Source organism: Pogona vitticeps, chromosome 6, assembly GCF_051106095.1.
Source record: "Pogona vitticeps strain Pit_001003342236 chromosome 6, PviZW2.1, whole genome shotgun sequence".
Taxonomy (NCBI): domain Eukaryota; kingdom Metazoa; phylum Chordata; class Lepidosauria; order Squamata; family Agamidae; genus Pogona; species Pogona vitticeps.
The window spans coordinates 119,600,151-119,619,575 of NC_135788.1; the positions used below are offsets into that span (position 1 = coordinate 119,600,151).

The window sequence follows — 19,425 nt, forward strand, 5'->3', positions numbered from 1 at the left end:
AAACAGGTGTCTGGTGTTTCAAGACCAGACACTTGTTGGTCTTGAAGCACCAGACCTCCCATGGTGGGTAGCCAATCAGAGGCAGCGCCCTGAGGAGGCACGACAGGGAAGTCAGGCCACTGCCTCCGAGGGGCACTCAACAGAGGAGGCAGGGAACTGAAGCACTGAAGACCCATTGGGCAGATAAAGGAACAGACACCAACCCACCCAATTTTCGGTTCCTGCACATCTGTATAATGTACAATTGATGGCCAGACACAGCACCATCTTGGGGGCTCTCTACACCAGTCATGTGGATACTTCACATCATCCAGAGATAACCAGAGTGTGAATTTATACTCATCAGGTAAAATCATTAATCTGACTTTCCATTTGGCACTATTGGCTATGTCTACCTGGCGAATGAACCGAAACGTGGTAATTATTTTAAGCCCAATGCTTTATTCCCACACTTTGCATTTCTCTTACAACCTATATGGAGATACTGTTCTCCACCATAGGGGGGTACAGATATTCGTAGCGGAGAGGTACGGGGTTATGCTTCTGAACCAGAGCTTCGTTCCTCTTGTCAATTTCTTTGGAAATCTCTATCAGGCGTTTCTGGAAGGCCAAAATCAAGCTCTTGGGGGCCTCCTCTGTGAAATGCTCGTCAGGGTAACGCCCCAGGGGGATCTGTTCAAACGAAGGAAAGAACGAGAGGAAATATAGACTGCAGAGCGTTGAACAGACTAAAACAACATGGCAGCAGTTGGCAGAAACAGTTAGAGACCACCCATCCCCCCATCAGAGCCAAAAGCACATTAGTGTTGGAGAGACATGACTGAGGCAGTCTTTCGTGTCTGAGAAACCTGATGTTAGAGGAATCCCCTGCTTCTGTCCTGGAGACCAGGGACAAAACACAGCAAGCTCATCTCTGCATTCCCAGTTAAGTAAAACACACAATCAATGTTTAAAGATTTTCCTGTTCTGATCTCTGAGTGTTTCTACTGTGCTATCCTAGACCACATCAAGCAACAATGGCTGCTCCTCGTTCCATAGCCCAGAGGGCCTGATCCACTGAGAAAGACGCATGGGTGAGTGAGCCTTCCCATCCCTCCACAGGGACATGTCACCATCTCTCCGAAAGCGCAGACGATCCAAGCACTCACCATGTCTCCCGGAAAGGCGCTGAGCAGCCAGAGGGTGCTCAGGATGATGCATGTGGTGTTGATTTCTGGGATCGTCTCCCTGTAGTTGTCTTCGTTCGCCTGGTCCTTGGTGGTAGGAGGGGGTTTTCTCATGGAAGCCGGAAAGTTGGGCATCCAGGAGCCAAAATCAAACTGTCAGCAAAAAAAAGGCCAAATGTTAAGAGAAACCCTGACTGGTTCGGACAAGAATGTTTTCTTGCTTGAACTGCAGCTCCCCCAAATCCACGAGCTAGTAACTGGGCTGGCTGGCTGGTTTAGTAGTTTAGGTTTCTGGCTGCAGAGCCCAATGTTGGGAGTTCCGATTCCCCTCACTGGCCTTCCTTGTAGAAAAGCCAGCCTGTGCAGCCTTGGGGAAGCTGCACAAAGTCCCAGGGCAGCCCCGGAAGAGGGGAATGGGAACCCACTCCGTACTTGGGAAAACCTTGAAAAGGATCGCCATGAGTCAAAAGAGACTTGACAGTACATGATGATAAAGAACATGGTATGATGAGGGTGTCTGTACACCTACCTGTCCGCTGTTGACAGCGGCGTGTTGGGCGGAACAGGTAAAAATCACCATAGTCAAGAACTTCTTCAGCTCGTTCACGGTGCCGAAGGAGGAAGGGATGCCTGGAAGGGCAAAACGAGAACTAAATTCAGTCAATACTTTAGACAGAGGTGAGTCCTTGATAGGCTTGTAGGGAAGGTGCAAATGCTCCGTTTATCGCACGCCTGCAACCTGGCTCCTATGCCCTGTCGGTGGGGAAACGGGTTCCTTTACGCTGCTTGTTTTGGAGTTGATATGGGCTGAATGGGGTCATTGGGGGTTCGGTGGAGGTGCAATATGCTGTTTGAGGTGATCCTCACATCGAAATGGCATTTCGGAGGTCAAGCGACCTCATTTGGTCCAGCTCCTCCAGGATATCAGCAAACTGGACACTTTCTCTGCTCTTCGACTTTAAATGGTAAAGCACGTCACATTTAAGATATCCTGTTCCCACCTGGATTGGAGGTAACTGGGCAACATTAATGTGCACTGAAGAGCATAACAAGGTTGCTTCGATAATCACAGGCAGATACTTAACCCCCACACTGCTGATGGACAAGAGACAAGAACTTGTAGCCCTCTAGATGTTCCCATAATGCCTCACCTATGACTAGGGCTGAAGACGGAGGCCCTCCAGAAGCCAGTCGCCCATCCATCTTGTCGGAAACCTTGACCACCTCGGGGGCTCAAACCTACCTGAAGATTCCTCTCCCAGGAAGCCTCTGTTGAAGATCTCCTCGATCCAGGCCTGGAGCTCTGGATCTTCACTTACAGAGTGATCGTCTCGATAATACAAGTCAACGATGCCAGAGACAAAACTAACAAGAAAAGGGGAAAGGATGGTTAGGGGTGAAAGGTGGAGTCCCTAGGGATTGTTTTGCCCCCCAGCTGGGGATGCTGGATCATTTTGTCCAGTCCATCCTTTAAAGCCAACAAACATAATTTGCTCTTCCTGGATTGATATGCAGCTCAGACAGAATCAGAGTTTGGAAAAGTGACCATATTTGGGACTACAATCTCCCTAATCCATCCATCCATCCATCCATCCTCCCTCCCTCCCTCCCTCCCTCCCTCCCGTCCGTCCATCCATCCATCCATCGTAAGATAAATACAGTTCATTCAACCTGAATTGTTGATCGAATGGTCTTTATCATTTCATTGCTGTTTTGCTAATGCCCTGTATTCATTGCTAGCTATTGCCCTACCTAGCACAGATTTAATTTTCTGAATTCCAACCAGAAGATCATTACCCCTCACTAAAACTTGGGACAGAGTTCTCAGGTAGAAGACTTCATTAAAAAAAGTTCTCTGGGAAATCTGCATGCCAAAAAGCAGGCACAAAGGTAAGATGCATGCAAAGATGTATTTATATGAGAAAGTTGCAGGAAAAGTAAATGCTCATAATTTTTTTGCTTTTAAAAAACTAATCTGCAGAATGTTGGATGTATGGGACAGCAGGAAGTAGGCAGACAATAAAATGATCTTCGTTCGTTTAGTCGTTTAGTCGTGTCCGACTCTTTGTGACCCCATGGACCAGAGCATGCCAGGCCCTCCTGTCTTCCACGGCCTCCCGGAGTTGGGTCAAATTCATGTTGGTTGCTTCGCAGACACTGTCCAGCCATCTCGTCCTCTGTCGTCCCCTTCTCCTCCTCCCTTCACACTTTCCTCACATCAGGGTCTTTTCCAGGGAGTCTTCTCTTTTCATGAGATGGCCAAAGTATTGGAGCCTCGGCTTCAGGATCTGTCCTTCCAGTGAGCATTCAGGGTTGATTCCCTTTAGAATGGATAGGTGTGTTCTCTTTACAGTCCAGGGGATTCTCAAGAGTCTCCTCCAGCACCACAATTTAAAGGCATCAATTCTTCAGCGGTCTGTTTTCTTTATGGTCCAGCTCTCACTTCCATACATCACGACAGGAAAAACCATAGCTTTGACTATTCGGACTTTTGTTGGCAAGGTGATGTCTCTGCTTTTTAAGATGCTGTCAAGGTTTGTCATTGCTTTCCTCCCAAGAAGCAGGTGTCTTTTAATTTTGTGGCTGCTGTCCCCATCTGCAGTGATCATGGAGCCCAGGAAAATAAAATCTGTCACTGCCTCCATATCTTCCCCTTCTATTTCCCAGGAGGTGATGGGACCAGTGGCCATGATCTTAGTTTTTTTGATGATCTTATTGGCCGGTTTTATGTGCCTTGTTTCCCACCCAACAGCACTGAATCCCCCGCCCCTTTTAAGCAAATGAATCCATCCACAAAAATAGAGATGGGGCTAGTACAGTGGACCCTCAACTTACAGACGGCTCGACTTACAGACTTTTCGAGTTACAGACTTCTCTGGCTGCAAAATTTAGATTCGACTTGCAGCCAGAGAATCGACTTATAGATCAGAAAAAAACCAAAATGGAATAAAAATAGAATTAAAACCACTGGTTATGGATTTAATCGGTTTTCAGTGCGTTGTAGGTCAATGGGGATTCGACTTACAGACTTTTTGACTTGCAGCCACCATTCCAATACAGATTAATTCCTTAAGTAGAGGGTCCACTGTATTTAGACTGAAATTGCAGTGTGCAACGCTTTGCCAGCATAAGGTGCTGTGTGATCTCTGACTTGATGTTACACAACGTGGAGACTGGCATCAAAAGGAAACCAACTTTGCGCTTGCCAAAGAATGTGGCCTCGTTGCACAAGTGAGAAAAAGGGTTCCTTTTCTGAAGCGGAACAAATGAAGGGGTTACTGAGGGGAACTGGATGACCGAACTGGGGTCATTATCAGCCACAGAATGGCAGGCCTTCCTCTCGAGAAAGTTCATGAAGTTGATAAAACGAAGGTCGGCTTTCAAAAAGGACTAAAAAGGAACCCCTTAGGCAGCGACCGACCTCTGACCTCTCGTCCTTTGAACACCCCTTGAAATTCATCCAGAGGTTCTCTTTGATTACAGAACATTGCTCTCTCTTGCTCTCCTACTCTCTCTCTTTTTACTACAAACCCCACCCCTACAATACCACCCTGTTGCCTGCCCCCCGCTCTCTCCCTGCACCCGCCTGACCTCTCTGTGGCTGCCCAGATCTTCAGACCATCATCCTTGTAGTGAAAATTGGGCAACGAGGACACCCCCCGGGCCTCGAGGTCTTCCGGCAGGCAGAGGGAGGAATACGTCATGGCTTTTGTGCCCTTCTGCAACAGCCTGGCTAAGCCTTCATTGGTGGTTCCAGTGGCCTGGAGGGAGCGAGAAAACGAGGTTCACCCTTGTGGAAGAACTTAAGAAGAACCCAAGACTGAAAACTTGGGGTGTGATGACCCAGGGGGTTGTCCCACAGCTTAGTCTGTGAAAGGTGAGTGCACTCCTTGGTGCTTCCCCCCACAAAGTGTACCATTTAAGTGCCAGCGCCAACAAGTTTATCAGAGTATTTGCAACTGCACCTTTTTTAGTTTACTGTGAGGGGCTGCTCTTTTGTAGGTGTGAGTAGAGTTGCTCCATTTCGGTTTGGTTCCAGCATGTTTAATGGCTGGAATCAAACTAAAGTGGCTAGCTGGCTGCCCCTTTGCGGGAGCCATTGGATGGTCTTCAGAAATGGAAATCTTCCTCACCTCTTGCCTTTGGAGGGCAAGGGAGAGGAAATTTTGCCTTTCTTTTTCATTGTCACTAACATATCATCAGTGCTTTCAGAGGGCTCTTTTTAAAGCCTCATCAAAATATCACTGATGCACTGTGTCAGTTTGGAAGGATTAAAAAGAAAGGCAAAACTTCCCTTCCCTTCCCCTCCAAAGGGGAGTGGCAAGGAAGATTTCTCTTTCTCAGTATCGTTAAGGAGCACTTTCTTCTGTGCCTTGCCTAAACCACTTCATAATCTTGAGAAATAGGGAGCTTTCCTTTTACAGGGAAAGAAATCTTGATCCCACCTAAACAGGATTGCTTGAGGTGCAGTGGGGTCAATTCTTTCATGCCCTTAAAGAAAAGATAAAAAATTGTGAGAAAATTGGTGGGGAGGGTAGAATCCTGTTCAATGGTCTATAAAAACACCTTTCATATTAGCTACGAAAGGTAATGAGAAAATCTAACTAGGAAATGTCAAACGTAACTGGAAAAATAACTAGAAAATATTTAGATCTATAAAGTGGTGTTGTTTCCACAGGCCAATGAAGAAATATAATTTTATTCCACCCTTGTTCACTAAAAAGTAGCCCATTACAGGTTAATTACTTCGCTTCTCTTCCATTTTACTCTTGTGCTTTGGGGAATTCTTAACGTGGTCACCTGGAAATGCCACCACAGTGGTGAGATTCCCGATTGACGTACCTTATCAAAGACCCCACCTTTCGAAACAAGACGCTCACGAGCCAACGTGTTGATGTGAAGAGTGTAGCGCGTGTGGGGAACCAGGAGCTACGGGAGGGAAAGGAAAGGAAGTGGATTATGGAACAGGAGGCCCCTCTCCATGATTTTTCTGAGCTCTGTTCCTTAGACCAGTCCCGGTAAGGGCGGATCAGAGCCTTTTACCTTATAGATTGGGTGGCAAAGGGGGAGCTGGCGGATCATGGCCATGGTGAACACCTCTCCCAGCAGGTGTGTGCGGAGCAGGTGGGTGAGAGCCTGGTGGACATGGAAGTCGGCGTTACGGACCCATGTCTTGGCCAAGATCCAGTCCCATTCAGAGTCGCTGGGCAGGAAGATGGGAGACTGAGGACCGGGCCGCTGGGTCAGCTATGGGAGAAGGAGGAAGAAGAAGCTGAATAGCATCAATCGCAGGAGGCTGAAACCTTCAGAGGTAACCTCTAAGATAAAGCTTCAAAAGGTAAAGCTCAAAGGTCACTTTCATAAATGCTGGATAAAACAGGGCTAATGAAAAGCAGCCTCCCTTTTTTTGCTTTGAAAAGTTGCTCAATTCTTTGAGGTTCCGTATGTGTGGCATGAGGAGTCCTAACGGGGAAGCACATGGACCTGAGAAAAAGACCCAGCTAGACTGGGATAATTTGGCCATTCGATCACATAGCTAGACAGAAAATAGTAGACAGACAGCTCCTCCCCCTCCCACCTCACCACCAAGGGACTGGTGCAGCCCGAAGGCGAAGCGATCTTCCCAGGGGTCCTCTCTTCCTCTGACCGGAATCGGTTACCTGGATGGCCAGAGGCAGGAGCTGGTCTTGGGCTGAGAGGTGGAGCAGGCACAGCGGGGCAGCCACGTGTTGTTGGCGTCCGTTATTCAGTCCCGCCGGGACATCCTCCAGGATGCGATAGTCGGCAATGAAAATCTTGCCCTTCTGTAAGGTGTGCATTCCAAGAAAAGGAGAAATACGGGACGGGTGAGAAGTTGCGTTGCCAAAGATCCCCCTGACATTTTAGTTCAGGAATGTCCGACTCTAGGACGTGGTGTTCATCTCCGTCTCCAAGCGGTAGAGCCAGTGTCTGTCCGTAGGCAGTTTCTGTGGTGACATGGCCAGTACGACTAGACAAGGAACACCGTTACCTTCCCACCAAGATGGTCCCTATTTATCAACTCAAATTTTACATGCTTTCAAACAGGAGCTGGGACAAGCAATGGGAGTTCCCTCCATTGCGTGGATTCAATCTTAAGACAGCTGGTTTTTGACCTTGATTACTAGCATCCTGGGACGTGGTGGCACTGCGGGTTAAATTGCAGAAGCCTCTGTGCTGCACTTGTAGGTTTGAATCCACACGACAGAGTGAGCTCCTGTCACTTGTCCCAGCTCCTGCCAACCTAGCGGTTCGAAAGCAAGCAACATGCAAAATGCAAGTAGATAAATAGGTACCACCATGGTGGGAAGGTAACGGTGTTCCGTGTCTAGTCGCGCTGGTGGAAGATTGTCTTTGGATAAATGCCAACTCTATGGGTAGGAAACGGAGCTGAGCACCGCCCCCTAGAGTTGGACACGACAGGAAAAATTGTCAAGGGGAAACTTTACCTTTATCTTTACTAGCATCCTCTAGCCACTTGGCCTCCTCTTGGGAGATTCTGGAAAGCCTCCTTTCCCCTCCTACTTAGATTCACAGACCTCCTCCAAGGTCTGCCTCCCTGTGTGAAGGTATAAGAGTCTCCCCTCCCCCCCAGAAGCTTTCTTCTATCCGTGGCACTCTTTCTCACCTCCAGCTCTTTCTGCAGCGTGGTGGAGCCTCCAAGGAAGGGCGCGACCATCTCCTGAGTAACGGGGAAATTGGAGGGGATCTCTGCACACCTCTCCAGCACCCTGGGGTTCAGTCCGTTCAGGAACTGGTATCCGAAGAAGACATCCTGCTTCCAGTTTTTGGTGATGTATTCTGGAACAAAGAGCCCCAATGGGAAAGACTAGAATGACAACCTCCCTGTACGAGGGCATCCCCATGATTTCAGCCCTGTCTCTGTGGAATCCCCTCTGGGACTAAAGAAGGAACCTGTTGTTTCCAGCAGGAAGAGGAGGAAGGCGCCCTCTTGGCACCCAAGACACTATGTCCCATGTTCCACCCCCCATTGTGTGTACCCACCCCCCTTTGTGGAAAAGGAAGAAGAGACAACATTGAGCCCCCCTAAAAGAAGGCGAACCCTTTTGCCTCCCCAAAAGGGGGAAGTTTGGGAAATGTGGCCATCAATCATCCTACCACCAGATCGTTGAAGGGCATTGCAGGAGAAACAGCGGGATGGCATTTCCGTGGCAGATCCCCAGTGAGAGTTGCCATCAATAGTTCCAGATGCTCCTCGATGCTGCTCCCAGCCATGTTTGAGCTGGCGCTGGGGCCCCCCTTACCTGACACCTCTGTCTTGCTGAACCAGAAAACCTCCTTGATGTCATCCAGATCTTTCCAGGATTCTTGGCTGTCGGAATAGCCTCTCAGCTTGTGTTCGATAATCCTAACAGCGGATCAGAAAAGGGGAGGCTGATGGTGGACCAGAAGAGAAGGGCTGCATTTGGAGGCATGCCCTCCCAGAGCTTGGAAAATGTTGCTTTTTTAAAACTGCAGCTTCCAGAATTGAGAAGTTTCCAGTGGTTTTTTATCTTCCTTACGATTCAAAGAGCAAACTTCATTGGGATTCTGGCTATGCACGTGCCCCGTGATTCTATTAGCATGGCGCTATGCAATACAGTTAGATCTGTTGGATTGCATGTCTTATTAAACCCAGGAATTTGTAGTTTCTCACAGTATGTAGAATTCAGTTCTGCAGTTCAGAAGAGTACCATAGGCCTCTTTCACCAAGAATTTTAGGTTCCTTGCCAAATGATAAATTGTAGGATGTGCCTGGACATGAATGAATTAGTCTCGAACAGATGGAACTGAGGTGCTCCAGGAATACTTCTAAGGATAGGTTCTTCCCAGAGGGTTTCCCCATAGCTCCACCATCCCAAACCAGCCGCTCTGCCCACCTCTTAGCTTGCTGGACCTCCCAGCCACTTCCCACGAAACCCTTCGTGATTCCTTGCAGCTTACTTGGTTTTAGAGCGTTCAAGAAAGAGGGCTGCTTTGGTAAAGGAGAACTTGTCGTTGTTCTCCAAGTTTTCGACGGAGTCAACATCCAGACAGTAAGGGACACCCTCAACGAACACCTTCCAGCTGCACAAGAAGGAAGGAAGGAAGGAAGGAAGGAAGGAAGGAAGGAAGGAAGGAAGGAAGGAAGGAAGGAAGGAAGGAAGGAAGGAAGGAAGGAAGGAAGGAAGGAAGGAAGGAAGGAAGGAAGGAAGGAAATCACATTGTAAAACTCAGACAAAATATTTATGGAGAAGATTTTTCTGGGGAATTTTTTTGACAGATCCAGGGGCTTTGTGTTTCGTTATACAAGTTCTTGCATGCTTAAGGTTCTGTCCAGGACTCTAATGGATAAGTCAAAGGCATATAAGAGCCAGGCCTGCCTCTTGCACCCAGGCCCTCCTATGCCCAAGACCAAAATAACAAGAAAGGGTCTTCCTTGGTGGTCTTCATAACAGCCAACCTGGAGAGATGCCGATACAAGGCTTACCATTGCTGGAAAATGCACTCACTCATAAGAAGCTTGCCGACTCTGAACCTCCTTCTTCCGGACCTTCAGGAGTATGGGCAGAGTATCCATGGCAGGAGTTTTGGCTGGTGGGATAGAAAGAACACACGGAAATTGATGCTGCTCATGTGTAGGGATCTGAAGTGTCTTTCCAAGATCTTAATTGCCAGCTGGCCCCACTATTATGAGGTTTTGGCAGGTGGTCACCGGGAAAGGTGTTGCAGAGTTTTGCATTTCTCATTAACTCACTCTGAGATATTGACAGGAGAAAGAATAGAAACCTTCGATTACTTACAATTGTGAACAGATCAACAGCAAACAAACTGCTTCCAATGGACTGAAGAGAGGGAAAAGAACACTCCACAGAGAGGTGGAATTATCACGTGTAAGTAGTGTAACCTTTTATTCTTTCTCTTACAAATAGGAGTGAATGATTCAGACCGTAAGTGCCAGTGGATGAGAAAAAGAGGTGGGCTACTCTGGGAAATGGTTGTTCTGGGTTTTATGGGCTCTTTCCACCCACAGCAAAAAAGAGGCATAATCAAAACACTGGTAGACCGTGCAAATCGGAACTGTGAAGCTCAGTTTCTCAGCACTGAACTCAACCATCTGAATTGGGCCCTACAGGCAAATGGCTACTCCAAAAATGAAATCACAAGAGCCATCAAACCAAGAAAACAACACCGAACTGAAGAGGAAAAACAGCCACCCACAAATAAAGTATTTCTGCCATATATCAAAGGGGTCACGGACCGCAAGGGGAAACTTTTGAAAAAACACAACCTACAAACAGTATTCAAGCTCACTACAAAAATACAACAAATGTTACGGTCAGCAAAGGACAGAAGGGACCCCCTCACCACAGCAGGAATATACTGTACCGGATACCTTGCAGTGGTGGCCAGGTATATATTGGGAGCACAAAATGCAGCATCCACACCAGAATCAAAGAACTGGAGAGACACTGCAGACTAAAACAACCAGAAAAATCTGCAGTAGCTGAACATGCCCTGAAACAAACTGGACATGAAATTCTATTTCAAAATACTGAAATACTGGACAACATCAGCAATCATTACATCAGACTGCACAGGAAAGCCATTGAAATCCACAAGCACCAGCAGAACTTCAACAAAAAAGAGGAAAGTGTGAAGCTCAAGAAAAGTTGGCTCCCAGCTCTCAAAAATACAGCGTGCAAAAGGTCAACAAACTCTATCCAGCCACAAGGACAGGGGATCACTACACACAAAAGACCAGCTAATGACACCCATCAACCACAGGAACAGATAATCTCTTCTCCTTAGCACAACAATACACCCACAACAATACACACTAATCACCCATCTACAGAAAAAGACAAAAGCCTATCTCACAGCCATAAATACTGCACTCCCAAGCCAACTGCACCAGAGAACAGGTTACTGTCCTCTGAAGATGCCGGCCACAGAGACTGGTGAAACGTTAGGAAGAACAACCTTCAGAACACAGCCAAAGAGCCCAAAAAAACCACAACAACCATTAGATCCCAGCCGTGAAAGCCTTCGCAAATCTACTCTGGGAAACTTTGTCTATTGACCTAGAAGCTGAAAATCCAGGCCACCGCCTCTTTCCTCTTCCTCTTTGAATAGATCTACTCACCAGTCCCTTCCCGGAGCTCCAAAATCTGGCACCCCTCTATCCACTGGTAGCAGGGAAAGTGGAAAGTCTTCTTATCCGGGGAGGTCACGGTCACATTATTGCAGTACCATCTGGTGGTGAACACGAGGAGCTTGCACTCTTTGTAGAGACGGATGAGCACAATTTCTCCCAGGTCATGGTCAGAAGAGACCGCATAATCACTCACCTTCAAAGGCAAAATGGGGGACATTGGCTCATTTCATCTGGGTCATTGTCCAGCCACAGATGATAGAGGAGTACACAGTGGCAAGGGAAAAATTCTTCAATTTTGCCTTTCTCTGAGGATTTCCAAGGTGCAATATCAAACGTGGTCAGCAGGAGGAACCAGAGAGTATTTCCCTCTGTCTGGTTTGGAATCCATTGATAACACAATGAACTACTTGCACCATTTGAGTCGTGATAATGATACGGAGAGCCTGAGAAGTAATGAATAACCCAACAACTTCCTCTTAAATGCAGCCTTTCCCTCGTCTGTTTACCTCTCTGATTTTCCAGGCACCATCAAAGCCTCCATCTTCACAGTGGAGATGCCACCTTGGCCCTCTTTCTCCCATGTCTGTGAGCATTAATTTTTGGAAGTAGGAGGAACCTCCCAGGATCTAATGGGTCCCGTCCCAAAACTTTATATTTCCAAGATTTTCCCATATCAGACACACTCTGCTGCCTCAGATGTTTTCATTCCAGCTCTGCTGAAGGACAGCATTTTCTGAATCTATGATTATTATTATTATTTTTCCTCATCATTTTTCTTCCAAATTGAGAAATAAACAAATAAAATCCCAGTACAGATATCACTGGCAACAGAAACCATAAAAGATTCGGGCAGTTAAGAAAAGAAAAGGTTTAGGCTATGGTAAAGTGGACACAAGGGCTCGTAGGAGAAATCTGCAGAAAAAGGAAGAAACCAACCCAATCTCTTTCTTGGAAAAAGTTCCCTGGCACCAGAGCAGGGGCGGGAGAAGGGATGCCAGACTTTACAGACTGCAGAGAGAGGATGGTTTAGCCAGCTCTTCTCCGCTATTGTTCCTCCACTCAGAACCACAGGCTTTTGAGGCATATTTTACTTTTTAAAAAAATTTTAACCTCCTACGGGGACTTGAGGTCAGGATTTGCCTTTCCTTCATGGCTCTTCTAGATAAAACGAAGCCCAACGCTCTTTCCCTCAAGTGGTCCTGGGGATGTGCAGGTTGTACTGGGATAAGTGAACCGGCTTGGCCCTCAAAAAGCCACTTCTCCCCTCTTTAAGAAAACTGCTCCTCTTTAGGAAATCTTGAAGAAATCTTTTTAAAATGTTTAAGAAATCCACTTCCCTGCTGGAGCTTCCTGTTCTGGAGCTTTTTAAACATTTTGTTTGGGTGCGTAATGAATGTTTCCCACTCAGATGTTTTCCCAGATCTCAGCTCTTAATAGGCTGATTTTGAACAATAGGATGTGTTATCATGCTGATTCTCTGAAGTTTGAAAATGTAAATAAATCTTCTGGTTTGCTAACTCAAAAAAAAAAAGGAGAAAAACTCACTGCACATTGGATGGAGGCGGATGGCTCCTTTGCAGGAGGTCTTCAAGGTGCTGAACCCCATGCTCCCAGATATTTATTTATTTATTTATTTATTTATTTATTTATTTATTTATTTATTTATTTATTTATTTATTTATTTATTTATTTATATCCCGCCCAACTGGTATATTTATACCACTCTGAGTGGCTAACAACAAAAAATATACAATTATAATAATGTAGAACCCAAACATCAATTATTAATAAAACATGCCAAAAATCATAAGTGAAGAATAGGTAAAGAAGGGAAAATTAAGTTAAATTAAATTAAATGCTGGCAGGAGGGAAGGCCTGGACATAAAGCCATGTTTTTAGTTGGATTTTAAATGTACCCAGCATAGGGGCCGCGCAAATCTCAGGAGGTAGACTGTTCCAAAGGCGGGGAGCCACCGCCGAGAAGGCCCGATTTTGCGTCTTTTCTCTCCGGGCCTCCCTCGGGGTCAGGCTCCTCAGCCTCACCTCCTGGCTCGCGCGGGTGGTGCGGGTAGATCTAGGTGGGAGAAGGCGTTCCGCCAAGTATCGAGGTCCCAAACCGTTTAGGGCCTTATAAGTGAGCATTAAAACTTTGAAGTCTATACGGAAACGGATGGGCAGTCAATGCAGTCTAGCCAGAATAGGAGAAATATGATGGTGTTTTCTCCCTCCCGTAAGGAGTCTGGCTGCTGCGTTCTGCACCATCTGAAGTTTCCGTATCAGCTTCAAAGGCAGCCCCACGTAGAGCGCGTTGCAGTGATCTAATCTTGAGATTACGAGCGCATGTACTAAGGTAGTGAGGGCCCCCGTATCAAGGTAGGGCCACAGCCGGGCAGTCCGCCAAAGGTGGAAAAAGGCGGAACGGACAACCGACGCCACCTGGGTTTCCATGGTAAGCGTCGGGTCCAGATGTATGCCCAAGCTGCGGACCCCACTGGCCGGTGCCAGGGTCGTCCCCCAAACGAAAGAGAGTAGACCAAGTCACCACCCCTGGGGGCCCCCACCCTCAGGACTTCCGTCTTGTCCGGGTTCAGCTTCAAGCCATTCTCCTGCATCCATTCCAGTACAGTCCCCAGGCAGTGCTGGAGGGACAGGACGGCATCACCTGCGGTTGGTGAAAAGGAGATGTAGAGCTGAGTGTCATCAGCATACTGGTGACACGACGCTCCACATCCCCTGATGATCCCCGCTAGCGGTCTCATATAGATATTAAACAGCATTGGGGAGATAATCGACCCCTGTGGAACCCCACAATTGAGGCTGCACGGGGCCGAGACGCTCTCCCCAAGCTGAACTCTCTGGGGACGGTACTCCAAGAAGGAACGGAGCCAGGCTAGTGCCGAGCCACCAATTCCCAACTCGGAGAGCCTCCCCAGGAGGATGCCGTGGTTGACGGTATCAAAGGCCACAGAAATATCGAGGAGGACTAACAGGGACGTTTTGCCCCTGTCAGCCTCCCTCAGCAGGTCATCACACAGGGCGACCAATGCCGTCTCTGTACCGTGGCGCGGCCTGAAGCCCGACTGGAACGGATCCAGGGCATCTGTTTCATCCAGGAGTGCCTGAAGCTGGTCTGCCACCACCCTCTCCACCACTTTGCTCAAGAAAGAAATATTGGCGACGGGCCTATAATTGCCAATCTCGTCCGCCGCCAAACTAGATTTCTTTCGTATGGGCCTAATGAGTGTCTCCTTGAGGGCAGGGGGAAACCTGCCCTCAAGGAAAGACCCATTTATTATTGCTGTGGCCCACTCAGTTGTTTTCGGCCTGGCTGCTTTGATTAGCCAGGCCGGGCAAGGGTCCAAGGAGGAGGTAGTGGCCCGACAGCGATCAAGCACCCTAGCCACAGAGTCCGGCGTTACTGGCTGAAAAGAATTGAAAATAACCGGGCAAGACGGAGCGCTGGACATCTCAGCTCGATTCACTGCATTCAAAAAAGGAGAGAGCTCCCGGCGGATGGCCTCCACTTTAGATTTTAAAAATGCTGCAAATTGGTCCGGTGAAAAACTAGGGGGAGGCCCATCTCCCGGACCAACTCCGGATAGGTCGCGCACTATACGGAATAGCTCCGCCTGCTGATTGGATGCTTCGCTTATCCGGTTAGCGAAGAATGATCTACATGCAGCCTTCACCTTATTCAGGTAAAGGTTAGTTGCGACCTTGACAGCTACCCAATTATTATCTGTCAGATTCTTCCTCCATCTACGCTCTAGCCTTCTCCTTATTCGCTTCATCGCCCGGAGCTGCTGGTTGAACCAGGGCACCGGAAAAGTTCTGCGCCGGAGAGGGCGTTTGGGCGCGATCGTGTCCACAGCCCTAGTGGCAGCGGTGGACTAGCTGTCCACCAGGACATCGACAGGAGCGCTAGCCAGGTCAGCCGTAATCCCTCTCATGGCCGCCTGGAAACCAATTGGATCCAGTAGCCTTCAAGGGCGGACCATAGAAGTAGGACCTTGCTCCCTGCAGGGGGGGAGGACCACTGTGAGGTTACATTTAATCAGGTGGTGATCTGACCATGACAAGGGGACAGACACTAGGTCCGCCACAATCAGACCACTCTTGCCCGATAGGTCCAGCACTTTAGAAAGCTCTTTTAAAGTTCAAAGTAAAACCCACAGTGGTTGTTCCCTAGGAAGTGTCAAGCCTGCTATTACATTTGCCTCAAAGCTTCCGGCCTTAAAACTGTGTCTTTCCCAGCATTGGAAATTAATTATTTGGACTACAATTCCCCAAATCCCCCCTTTCTAACATTTTTTAAAAAACTTCATAGCTGGGGAATGATATCAGAGCTTGGGGATTCTGGGAGTTGTAGGCTGAAAATATTATTTCCTAGCTCAGAATATTTGCAATTCCTCTGGGGAAAAAAAAGTGTTCCCGTTTTTCAAAATTTCATTTGAAAGTTCTCACTGGACGACACCCTTATGCTAATCTTCTCTTCCATGACATGATAATTTTATACATCCCAATAGGATGGAAGGGAACCCTTTCCACAGTTTACTACAGAATGGGACTCAATAAACATCCCAAGGGTGTTCAGAATTAAAAGGGGAGGGGGAGTCTTTGATGCATTTTTTATATGTATTTAGCCCCAGGCACCCAATGAGCCCAATGCCATGGAGTTTATTTGTATGAAGATAATAAAATTGGTGTTTTGGGGTATTCTCAAAATTTCACATCCTCCTGGTTTTCCCTTCTATAATGTAATACCCACAATGCTCTCATTCGTTATAGACAAAAAATATAGAAAGGGGGAATGTAGAGTGGGATGTCAAATGTATAACGATGAGAAGTGTCAAATGTGTTTTGATGTCATCATCACCGTAATCATCATCGTAGAACTGCCAAGCTGGAAAGGACCCTATAGTGCAGTCACGCCAAATGACTCCAATGTCATGGAGTATATTTGTATGAAGATAATAAAATCGGTGTTTCACATCCTCCTGGTTTTCCCTCCTATAATACAATACCCACAATTCTCTCAGACGTTATAGACAAAAATATATATTGAGCATCTTTATTTAAAATTTAACGTACTTAGAACATGACATATACACATTATTCAGAATTTGCCTTGGCTTAATTAGTTATAATATAATGAGAAAGTGAAAATTATGGTGGAGGGCACAGAAACAGGCATGGCAAACTGTTCATCATCCTGCTTTCAACTTAGAAGGAAAGACGAGCAGACTTAATAACCTTGATTTCAGGCATGTGTAGATCGGCTACATTCCTTCAAAGAGAAGAAATGACATAGAAAACCAGCTCGTCTTTTCCCCAAAGATCTTCACAGAGGACACACTAAGACTGCTGAGGGTCTAATTTTCCTCTTTTTTTTTATTAAAGAAGAACCTTGGATTTGATGCAGCTTTGAGAAGATTGACATTTGGTCCTTTTCCTTGGGGACTACAAATCCTATCATCCCCCGGCATGCTGGGCTTGGAGTGGGGGGATTTTGACTGTGACAGGGTCTGATAGCAGCGGCGGTGGCTTCCAACTGTGCCTTGGGGTGACTCTTGAAACATTGCTCCCGGAGGACCAGCCAGCGAGCTCTCCCTTTGCAAGAGACCCAACCCCGAGGCTGGGCTGGAGGCCACCTTCCCTCCCTCGCCCACCACTCACCGCTCCTCGGTAGAAATCCAGACCCCAGTTGTCTAGGGCGGTTTTGGGGCTCTCGCCTTCGGTGCCCACCAAGGTGATGGAAATGGAGTCCAGGGTCCCCGAAAAGAGGAAGTTTCCAGTCACCACTCGGACGTTGTACGTGACCATGGTGGAGTCCGGCCGGTGGACTCAGGTGGACCTGGCGGTATCTGATGGGAGTCAGAAGGAGGCACCGTCTGTCTCCCAGGTGCACGGCAGGCTTCTCTCCACAGGATGGGTTTTAAAGAGTCCCAACTTTGATCAGCCAAACAGCCCCACCTCTTCTCCAGTAGAGTAGCTCCACCCTTTCAAGGAGGTGAAAGTGGAACTGGAAACCCTCCTGGGTAAGATATATCAGAAGATAATGATGAACGTCTGGGCAAGGCCTTTCAGAAAGTGTCCTGGGTTGCCGTAGATTATTTCTGCCCCTGGGCAGCGAGAGAGGAAGGAAATGGCACTATCTTTGCTCCTACATGAGAGGAACCCCTTGTGTCATTCTGGCTTGCAGATGTTGCTCAGGGGCAAGGCAGAAGGAACGGAGGAGACACTGAAGGGTACCAGTGAGAAGGGTGCGACGTGGTGGCGCTGCGGGTTAAACCGCAGAAGCCTCTGTGCTGCAAGGTCGGAGGATCAGCCATCGCAAGATCGAATCCAGGCAACGGAGGGAGCGCCCATCGCTTGTCCCAGCTCCTGCCAACGTAGCCGTTCAAAAGCATGCAAAATGCAAGATGATAAATAGGGACCACCTCGGTGAGAAGGTAACGGCATTCCGTGTCTAGTCGCGCTGGCCACGTGACCACGGAAACAGTCTACGGACAAACGCTGGCTCTACGGCTTGGAAACAGGGATGAGCACTGCCCCCGGGAGTTGGACACGACTGGACTCAATGTCAAGGGGAACGTTTACATTTACCTTACCAGTGAGAAGAATAGGTGGCTGGGGAAAGCCAGAGAAGGAATGAGAAGCGGCAGGCGGGGAGATCAGAGGAGAAGCAAAGCCAAGGAAGCGAGCAAACAACAGAGTAGAAAGAAGAAGAATGCAAGAGCAGGTGATCCCTTTATAGGACCACGACAAAATCTGGCGAAGAGCATACAGTTTGCATAGCTTCTTACTGGTCCAATCCGTTGCTCTAGCATTTGTTTCATTATTTATTTATTTATTTGCAACCACACAGTTGTTATTGTTTTAAAAGTTTCTGAACAAACAAAAGAAGAAGAAAAAACACGGAAGCTGGTGGAAAAAAGATCTCGTTGTCCCAAAGGTCCTTCCAGGGCAAAGACTGGTTAGGTTGGCCAGAACATACTGATCCCCAAGGGATCACCAAATGCAGGAAGCTTTCTGGAGAACATGCTTTAAGCTCTGATGGGGCCCACCTTGATCCATAATGTAAAACGCTCAAGGTGTTTCCACAGAGGGACACATACAGACATTAGACACCTTTCCAGGTCACGGTGGTAATAGAAAAAGCATGTGTCATGCTTCTGGCATGGGAGATGGGTCTCAGCAAGTCCTACCATAATGATATTGGAATTGCTGACAGCTTTGCAACCTTCTCTGCATTAGATTTCCTCATCGGCCCTGATAGACCAGATGGGCGGGATACAAATCAAATCAAATGAAATCAAATACATAAATAAATAAATACACAATCAAGGAACTTAAGGAGAGGCCTCCTTGCTTGTCACTAAACAAGCATCTAAGAATAAAATTCATCTTTTTCTCTTTTTAAATCTATTGCAAAAGCTTCTATTAGACAATATGTTCGTCTTTTCATTTATCTCACGCTGCTATCCATATATATTCTGCAGCATGTCTTTGTTAATCATCATTAAAAGTAAAGCACAATGACGCTGCTATCCATATATATTCTGCAGCATGTCTTTGTTAATCATCATTAAAAGTAAAGCACAATGTAAGTGGCATTTTAAAAGGCACTTTCATTTTTCTCCTTGTTCTCAGCCCGTATTACAAGAATGAGGTATCATTGTTTATCGTTTATTCTCTTTTCAGAGAACTAGCATGCAGTGAATGAGTTTCTTCTGCCCTGCAGCCTTATCAGCAGCTCTATTTCCAAACAAGTGAAGCGTTTTTTTGTACTGAAATGTCTTCATCCTATAAGACAGGGGGGTCTCCAAACTTTTCAGCACGAGGGCCACATCATACATGCCCCACTTTTTTAAGGGCCAAAGGAACACGTGCGCATATGCCTGCCCGCATGCACACATTCCTGTATGCATGTATGCCCACATGCACACCCACATGCATGTCCTGACTGTTGACTGGGCTGAATAAACAGGCAAGGCTGTGGCCCGCGGGCCATAGTTTGGAGACCCCTGATATAAGACATTAGAGATTGGCATGAACTGTGATGTGTGTGCATGTTTGGCCTGGATCAGGTGAAGAACCAGA

General features: G+C 47.2%; 1 protein-coding gene across 1 annotated transcript; it reads right to left on the reverse strand.

The window, feature by feature from the left end:
* Positions 1 to 421: 421 nt before the first annotated feature.
* On the reverse strand, positions 422 to 17,551 carry LOC110071007 (hydroperoxide isomerase ALOXE3-like). The gene is made up of 14 exons (XM_078378492.1): positions 16,999 to 17,551; positions 11,311 to 11,515; positions 9,677 to 9,758; positions 9,129 to 9,251; positions 8,450 to 8,553; positions 7,813 to 7,985; positions 6,827 to 6,970; positions 6,210 to 6,413; positions 6,009 to 6,095; positions 4,758 to 4,927; positions 2,410 to 2,531; positions 1,696 to 1,796; positions 1,149 to 1,319; positions 422 to 672 (listed from the first exon to the last, which is right to left on the reverse strand). The coding sequence occupies exons 1-14, from the start codon at positions 17,143 to 17,145 to the stop codon at positions 472 to 474; spliced, it is 2,034 nt and encodes a 677-aa protein (XP_078234618.1). The 5' UTR covers positions 17,146 to 17,551; the 3' UTR covers positions 422 to 471.
* Positions 17,552 to 19,425: the final 1,874 nt, after the last annotated feature.